This window comes from Merops nubicus, unplaced genomic scaffold (genome assembly GCF_000691845.1).
Source record: "Merops nubicus isolate BGI_N331 unplaced genomic scaffold, ASM69184v1 scaffold53309, whole genome shotgun sequence".
NCBI classification, from domain to species: Eukaryota; Metazoa; Chordata; class Aves; order Coraciiformes; family Meropidae; genus Merops; species Merops nubicus.
In genome coordinates, this window is record NW_008631373.1 from 2739 (window position 1) to 11716 (window position 8978).

At 39.7% G+C, this 8978-nt stretch overlaps 1 protein-coding gene across 1 annotated transcript in view; it reads left to right on the forward strand.

Moving 5' to 3' along the window:
• Window positions 1-5981, forward strand: part of DGKE (diacylglycerol kinase, epsilon 64kDa) — a gene marked incomplete at its 5' end in the record, with an annotated part of 8715 nt that extends 2734 nt beyond the window's left edge. The window contains 9 exons of the mRNA XM_008947518.1: window positions 627-687; window positions 897-1040; window positions 2786-2943; window positions 3245-3296; window positions 3446-3559; window positions 3707-3778; window positions 4311-4438; window positions 5341-5452; window positions 5790-5981. Of these exons, the coding sequence (XP_008945766.1) occupies window positions 627-687; window positions 897-1040; window positions 2786-2943; window positions 3245-3296; window positions 3446-3559; window positions 3707-3778; window positions 4311-4438; window positions 5341-5452; window positions 5790-5981 (1033 nt within the window). The remainder of the gene's footprint in view (window positions 1-626; window positions 688-896; window positions 1041-2785; window positions 2944-3244; window positions 3297-3445; window positions 3560-3706; window positions 3779-4310; window positions 4439-5340; window positions 5453-5789) is intronic.
• Between the last annotated feature and the right edge of the window lie 2997 nt (window positions 5982-8978).

An 8978-nucleotide genomic window follows, 5' to 3' on the forward strand; every position in this document is an offset into this window, starting at 1 on the left:
ATTTACAGTGTAAAGCCACTATAATAAAATAAAAGTTTAAATAAGAATAAATATAACTTTGCTTACACAATGTCAGTAGGATCTTGTGGAAGATAAGGAAACATTCATGTAGTTTGTTCTTTCAGAAGGAATAGCTTTGTATAGAGTCCAAAGGTGCAGAGGCTCCTCCCACCCCCAAGTTTGTTACTGTTCTACTACTGGTCTCGTTTTTTTATTTATTGTAATACATGAAGAAAATCTGTTAATGACTGTTAATGATAAGTATCTGGCTCTAGAAATAGTGCACAGTTTTAGAAAGTGAAATATTTACATCTATTCATTTGAAACCTGTCTTTGTTTAAATCTGCACTTGTGAAAATGTCAGTGTTTACAGCTGCTGCTTCATGTCCTCTCTTTCCCCTTAAAATCCACAGGATGTTGACGTAAGGCAGTTAGTTGTTCCTTGGATTTCCTGGCTGCACCTTAATACTCTGTCTTTAAAGTTCAAAACCCAGCCTTAGAATACAGCCTAATAGAAATCAGCATGTGTTTGTTTTAAAAACATCCCAATAAGATTTTAAAGACTAAATGTCTGTATACGCTAAGTATTTGAAAGTAACTTTTATCTGAAGTCTTTCATTTCACAGAATTCATCATAATGCTCTAGAAACACTGTTCTTAGGACTCTGTCAGCTCAGTTTATCAATGGTGCTTATGCCTAGTGAAGCAGCTGGAGCTCTGTGGTGAATTTGGGAAACCAAATCCTGCTCCTAAAAGTCAAGACAGCTCATTTGCTAATGTAATAATGCCAGTGGGACATCTTTATTTAGAATGAACCTTAAAAAGTTCATTCATCTGCGAGGCAAGTTTTGAGTCGTGTTCTGTAAACTTATGGAGCTCCTTTTCCTTTCTTCTAGGTCTTTGATCTAAGCAAAATTGCACCTGCTAAAGCACTCCAACTTTGCACCTTGCTGCCTTGCAATGCTGTCAGGGTTCTGGTCTGTGGTGGGGATGGCACAGTAGGCTGGGTCCTGGATGCAATTGATGAAATGAAGATAAAGGTACTTGTTTTAAATTAAAAGATATCTTACAGTGAAATGAGTTTTGGAGCTGCTGAAGTGGTACACCTGATCTCTTACCTGCATTTATTGTTTTCCTCTTCCTGAGCAAGTCTACAGAGAAATATTTGCAGAATTGTTTATTCGTACTGGGGTTGGAAAGTATCTTGTTAAGGATCCCTGTAGTTCAGGGAAAACTTTAGATTTTAAATTCTATTTACAGTCATTCTTTTCTGTAAAACAAGAAAATAACAAGCTGCAGAATGTTTTATGTGTTGTTCTTTTCTCTTGTCTCAACAGATTTATTTTGTCATAAATGGCATTGCTAATAATGGCTAATGTGCTCTGACTGCTTATTTCTCCCAGTGCACTCAGTATTTTACAATAGCCTCATAATTTTGCTGGCTATGCTGGTTATATTGCCAGTGGATGTATTGGTGCAGTAACTTGCTTCTGCTCCTTATCTCATATTCTAAAGAATCTTACCAGTCTGCAGCTTCACCTACTAACAGCAAGTAGAGGAGGAAAATAACCTGTATGTCTACTGTTAATTTGAAATGGAAGATATTCCAATTTACAGGATTCTGCTAAGAACTCCTGAGAAAATTAAGAATGAAGAATAATTACTAGGGCTTTAGTGGTTTTCCTAATAGACTTTTTCTCTAGTGGTTGAGAATTTTTATGTACTGATAAAGTAGAAATGCAATTAAGTGTAACGATAAAGGTTAATGAATATGACCATATTGTTACTTGGTCTTGGATACTTGATATATTGCCTTTTAGAGCCAATATAGTTCATGAAATCTGGGTTTTTCTTTGTTTCCCAGAACTCAAACTGAGTCCCTGGAGTTACATAAACACTCCAGTTGAGATTATCAGCAAAACCTTTTCATTATCAGCCGTAGGTTATTTGCTCCATTTATCTTGACTCTCAAATACAGGTTACCTGGCTGATAACTCTTCCTGAAAAAACAGTAACCATGATTCCATTTACTGCACATACTTTTCACAGCTGAATTTCTAAGGTCATAGTGCATCTGAAATAACTGTTTACTCTCCTGTGGAAAGAGAGCAACAACCTTTGCTAAAGTGGCCATTTTGAATGTGTGCTTCTGTCACTGTGTGGTCTGCAGAGGTGATTATCATCTGCTCCATCTGTTGATGACAGTTGGCTCTCTGTGTGTAGGTGGCATCTCTGAAATTTAGACACTGACTTTCCTTCTCTGAGTGTGTGAATTTCTGTCTGTGGTTGAATAATTTAGTATTATGTGCTTCTGTTGTTTTAGACCTAACCTCACTCACGTCTTGTAAGAGCATTTTGGTGTCTTCCTGTGGTTCACAACCTCGTGTGTTACGTCTCTCTTAGCATTCATATCACTTCCCAGATGCGTGTGCAGTAACAGTAACTTACCATAGCTGCAGCAAGTCAGCAGATCAGATGAGAACTTCAGGCTTCCACTTCTAGGTCCAAAGCATCATTCTTCTGGAGGAGTGTTCTGTTCACTGTTAGTAATGTATGATTTCCACATTGTGCTTGTATTTGCTTTTCTTCTCACAGTGGTTTAGCACCTCCTTCCTTTGCACCATCCCCACAATAAGTGCTTACATGTGCCACCTGCCATGGCTAAGGCTGCCACCTCCATTGCTCTGCACTGCAGATGATACTTACCTTCCCTGAACATCTGGGGATAAAAGAGAGAAAATGAGTGCTGAAAGGGGAGCTAATACCTATGGGTTTTGTATCCTAGGGGCAAGAACGTTATATTCCACAAGTTGCAATTTTACCTCTGGGAACAGGCAATGACTTGTCTAATACACTGGGCTGGGGTGCAGGGTATGCTGGAGAAGTCCCTGTGGAACAAATCTTACGAAATGTCATGGAGGCAGATGGAATCAAACTGGACAGGTAAGTGAGAAGGTAAATTCTGTAGAACCAAATCCTCCTGTAGCTCTACTGACACGCAGTTACAGCAGAACTGTAAACAACTCTAACTTGTGTTAAAGAAATACAAATATGGCTGGAGGCAAATGCAAAATAACTGCAGCCCAAAATTAGTCTTTAGTTGTTCTACAAAGCTTAACTCTTTCATAATTTACCTGAATTTGTATCTTTTGGCTTAGTCCTGGTATAGACATGAGATTTCTAACTACACCTTTGATATGAGAGCAGTCTGCCATGAGGCTAAGTAATGGCTGTTGTTTTTCAGGTGGAAGGTTCAAGTAACAAACAAAGGATATTACAACTTAAGGAAACCAAAGGTATGGTTTGCACCTATAAATATGGATTCAGTGGAAAACCTGTATGTTTATACTTATTTTTCTATTTACCTACTTCCCATAAACTCTGTGACTTTTAAACCCTAATAATGTTACTTAATAAGACCATAACGATAAGTTCTGTGTTACAGGTATTCACAATGAACAACTACTTTTCCATAGGACCTGATGCTCTCATGGCTTTAAATTTTCATGCTCATCGTGAGAAGACTCCTTCTCTCTTTTCCAGCAGAATTATTAATAAGGTGCGTTTGTTAAGGTGACATTTTCCCCTTACAGTTGTTGAGGTAAGGCTATTTTTTGCCTTACATTGCTTTACTCCTCTACTTGATATATTGTCTTTTTCTAGCAGTGTTTGCCATTCTCCCTGTTCTGTTTTGGTTTTTTTTTAGGCTGTTTATTTTTTTTATGGAACCAAAGACTGCTTAGTACAAGAATGTAAAGATCTTAACAAAAAGGTGGAGGTAAGTTTTTTAACTTGCTTGATTGTCTGGATAATCAGTGGAGTGTGGAAGCTTGCCTTGTGACAGAAAAGGGGAAGAGCCTTGCAGTTTACATCCGAGTGATATTTGTATACGGATGGCTCTACACTTGGAGTATTTTTGATGTTCCTTTTGCAATCTGCAGCTTACTTCATGTAATTCATGTCTTTGAGCTTCCTGAAAATTCTTTCTTCTTTTTTTCCTGGCCTTGACTCAGTTCTATGAGTTCAAATACTGATATTCAGCCAAAATTTGCCTTAACATCAGAGACTTACATAAGTGAGAGTTCCTTTTTTCTTTATTTCTATGTACAGAAATTTGTTACAGATTAAGATACCTTGTGAAATCAGAAATAATTTTTTTTAAAGTATGAAAAGAAAACACATTTGCCCCTATTTGTACAGGGCAAGTTTTTCTTCAAGCAGAAGCCTGTGAAATGCATAAAGAGAATAACTAGCTTATATTGAATTCTGATTTTGATCCACAGTAATTAAGTTCTGTTTGTCTTCTAAAGCTAGAGTTGGATGGTGAGAGAATCGAGTTGCCCAATTTGGAAGGCATCATTGTCCTGAATATTGGATACTGGGGAGGTGGCTGCAGGCTCTGGGAAGGAATGGGTGATGAGCCTTACCCTTTGGCAAGGTGCAGAGTTAATATTTTTTTTCCTGTAGCAGTTCTTGTAGTATAAGCAGTTCCCTCCAGTAGGCTGTGCTTAATGTAGCCAGACTTGTGTGAAAATCAGAAGGATTCCTTGTGACAGTCTTGGGTTGTTTACTTACTTGCGTTAGAGACTCAGACTAAGTGCATCTCACACATCAAGTTTTTCTTAGCACCTTCTGAGAATGTCTGGCACGATTAAGCAATAGCATTGAAAAGCCTGTTAAAAATAAATGGAGCCTTCAAAAGTAGATGATACATCAGAATATAAAAGTCTTTAACAGAGGTTATATTATAAAAGCAAAAATAAAGCAAGCCAAAAACTTAACTCCCGTGCTTGAGTAAGTTGGCTGGAGCAATATTAAAGAAGAGAATAGGTGGGTACATTAGTTACTCCCTCTTGTGTCTTCCTTCTTCAGAAGCCATATATACAAATAGATGTCCTAGTTCTGTTACAAGGCTTACAATCCTAGATTTCTAAAAAATGTTTGGGCAAGGTCCTTTGCCAAAATCTAAATAATTAGACCAATAAAAGATTTTCTTGTAGGTGAATAACTGAGTGAAAAGACAGAAAATTTTACAAATTTATGGAAGAGAAATTCACTGTGGGCCTTAAATATGCTTGATGTGCCTTGGAAAATCATATCATTTCCAGAAGCTAGGTAGGGTGTACCAGCTGGTGTATTGCTCTGTGCTCACTGTTTTGTATGGCTTCCTTTGCTGTTCAGAGGGGTTTGTTGTCCAGCACAAATAGATAGTTTAAACATATTTGTAGAGTAACATCTGTCTTTTCTATAGGAAGAGCCATAAAAGAACTGTGGAATATTTGGACAGGTATTCTAATGCTCATGAGCATCACTAAAGAGAATCTCCTTTCTGAATCATAGACATGATGATGGACTTCTGGAAGTTGTTGGCGTCCACGGTTCCTTCCACTGTGCCCAGATTCAGGTGAAACTGGCCAATCCTGTCCGCCTAGGCCAGGCACACACAGTGAGGGTAAGTGCTGTTTATGTACCTCTGCCCCTAAAGGAGGGGGGAGGGAGTTAATACACAGGATAGAATTTCAAGCACTCACCTGTCTGAAGTTGCAGCCTGTGGGTGAGCTAGATACTTCTGTGGTGGTTGTGGTTGAGCTAGATACTTCTCCTGTGTAGTAACAATGAATTGTGTAATAATTCACAGCCCTCTGTTGCTGCGGTTGGTGGCCTGAGTGCAATTAATTATACACTAAGCTTCTCCCTGGCCAAGCTGAAATCGTGCAGCACCAGTATGCTGTAGTTGTAGAAGGTATCTTCAGAGCTGTTTGAACTGCTGTGGTGTGTTCTGTCGGCAGCTGATCCTGAAGAGCTCGCAGATGCCCATGCAGGTGGACGGGGAGCCCTGGGCGCAGGGGCCCTGCACGGTCACCATCACGCACAAGACGCGCGCGCTGATGCTGTGCCACGCGGGGGAGCAGAGCGACGACGACGCCTCCAGCACCTCTGAGCCAGAGCAGGGCAGAGAACAGACAGATGAAGATGTGTAGAGCTTGTGGAACTCAGCACCCAATCCAGCCATGAACTTCAGCTCATGAAAAACACTGAACACCTCGTCTGGATGGAGGCTTATGCTGCAAGGCTGATAGCTGTGAGTGAAGCAGAGCTGGGGAGAAGGCCATGCTTTGATGTTCGTGCAAGCTGTCACGGCTGAATCACCACAACTGTGTTGCCTTTTAGATGTTGGTGATGCCCAGCCTTCCCTTCTAGCTGGAGGAGTTAGTCACTCAGATGGCGGGAAAGAAACAGATGCCACAGCCCTTTCTTGCTGTGGAATCAGATCTGCACGTACACACTGTAGTATGCAAAACATTTGACATTCCTGAAAAGGGGAATGTTGGGAGTTTGGCCTGTGTCCACCTGCCCTCTTCCCCAGAACAGTTCCAGAGCAGGAAACCAGACTGAGTAGGATGTGAGCTGATTTTCTGACAACAGCCTGCTCCTGGCTGCCATCTCTTTTGGGAGCAAGAGAAGTACTTCCCTGTGCAACTGCTTGTGCAGTGCCTATCTGATGGGCTTGGCTGGGGGAGTGGAGCAGAGGATCTGAGAGCTCTTGGGAGGCTGTTTGGCAAGAAAAATGCTTTTGGACTAAAGGTTTCTGGAAATGTTCTGTTAGCAAATAACCTTTTCTAGTTAGTGGCATATTAAGCCATAGAGTACTCCTGAAGTGTTGAGTGCCCACAGTAATTGTACCAAGGCTTGCACTGAATGACCCTGTGACTGACTTTGCTTCCCTTTAGTGACAGACTAATTCTAGTTTTTGTAAATAGCAACATTGTAGTTCTTGAGGGGGCTTTTTGAGGAAAACTTGGACAAAAGATCTGTCTTTTCTAGCTGTTTGGAGGAGGGTTTTAAAGAAATCATGATGACTGAAAAATGTGTTTGGTTTTTGTAACTGCCTGGAAATGGTCAATAGTAAGTCAGTCTGTTAACTGTTCCAGTTTTAAGTGTGGAGGTTAAGAGCTAAATTTGCAGAGTTCTGGCAAGTTCTGGCATTGATGTGTGTAATTTCATAATGAAAAAAAGCATGGAAGCATTTGTTTTCTGACTGGTTCTAGGGGAGTCAAAGATACCATGTTGGACCTGAAACTTCATTTCCTATAGGAATGCAGGACGAGGAAAAGATTCCTGGCCTATACTGATAGTAAAGGTTAAGAACATGCAGAATGCTACATGGAAACTGTCTGTTTGGCATATCTGAAGCTCCTCAGGTTAAAAGCTTCTCAGGTGAAAACACCTTCATTAACAGAAGTGAAAATCTGCTTCCTTATATTTTTTTTGTTGTAGATATTTTAAGCCTGCAAGGCTGTGAGTTGAGGCCTAAAATTTGTCACCAAGTAATTCAGCAAAGTCCAGTTGACTTAGTTAGTGATCTTCCAATTAGGAGGAGAATTTATGCTGAATGTGTGCTGTGTAAGACAAGATGGTAAGAGAAATTGAGAGCTTTGGTCTGAACTTGGAACGTTGCTGCTTTTGTCAGAACTTCCCCAGCCCTTTTTTTTGTGTTGTTGGGTAAAGTAGGCTATGTTTCTAGGTTTTGTAAAATGAAACTGGTTTTCGTAATCTATCAAATGGCATTTGCATTAACAGTGAATGAACTATTTATATTTTAAAATAATTTATTGAAACCTTGGCAGAGTCAGTATTTTTAAAACCTTCAATTGTAATCCTCTTTGGAGACCGTTTTTAACTTGGTGGTATTCATTGTAGAAAGTGTATGTACTAAACTTAAATACTACTGATTACCAGTGAATTTATAGCTGTCTGAAAATGTGATTAGAGTGTAATGAACTGTAAAGCAGAAGCCATTTATAAGTTCCATATTCATTAGCCTTATACACCTCATCTTAATTATTGTATGTAAATAGAGAGAACAAAGTAATAGCTAAATCTATGTAAAAAATGTTTTACATACCCAAAAGTCTATTATGTTAGGTAAATCTGCCACTCTTTTTTTTTTCAGTTATGAAGTTCAAATCGTATTAGCTTCTAAAATCTTATGAGACAAGTTACTATTTTTTTATAAACTTGTAACCGTCTGCATCCTAAAAGTTGTTAAATTCCATGCTGTGGTTTTTAGATAACTATTGTTTACAAACAAACAGCAGGTCTCTGGAAAAGCAGGGTATGTGCTAGGAAAGGTACTGTGTTCTCAAGAGAAGTGACACCACTGGCTACTTGATCTAAACCACTCACAAGCCAGTTTAAAGAGTTACCTGAAGTTGATTGGATGATTATTCAAATTCTTTTATAGCCTAAGAACCTTTAACTTTCAAAAATGTCACTCTTTCAACTCCTGACACCTAGGGAGAAATCAATAATTGAAGCTAAGATTTTGCAGGTCTCCCTTTTTTACAGTAGGTGAGCTGGCTTCTCCTGTTGTGCTTTGCCTGGGTGGTACCAGCGATGTCCTCCTATCTTTGTGCAGACAGATCCTCCTGCTAGCTGCAGCCTGCCACAAGTCCAGTCCTAAATGTGTGAAATCCTCTTTGGGAAATGCAAATCCAGCATTCCTTTTGGAGAAGCAAAGAATTAGAAGTGAAAGTAGCATCTACTTGGGCGTTAGTTTGGGAGAATCCCTGGTGAATGGTCTTGTTTCCACTGGACAGATCAACCCCTTCTTGCACATGGAAGCAAAGAAGTTTGTGTTTCACAAATTGCCTATAAGTGACTGCAGCAAATGTTAGGTAGCCAACGCAGGCATCATAAGCATGGGGGAGCCTCTTGTAAAGTTGTATTTATGGCATGAGGAATATTCTGTAGGGTTGAATGTCTGCTTCCCAGTGAGACAAGGGGTTATCTTTCCTTTGTAACTGCCTGTAGCTGCCATACACGCGACCAAAAAAAAGTTTTTTAAACATGGTGTTAGCACTAGAATCTGTTGGGAGGTGTTACTGTTTCCAACATGCTGTCATTTGATGTCAGTGTATCCTCCTTTCCAGTATGTTGCAAATGGGGTTAAAGCTGCTTTGGGATACTTTTATGGA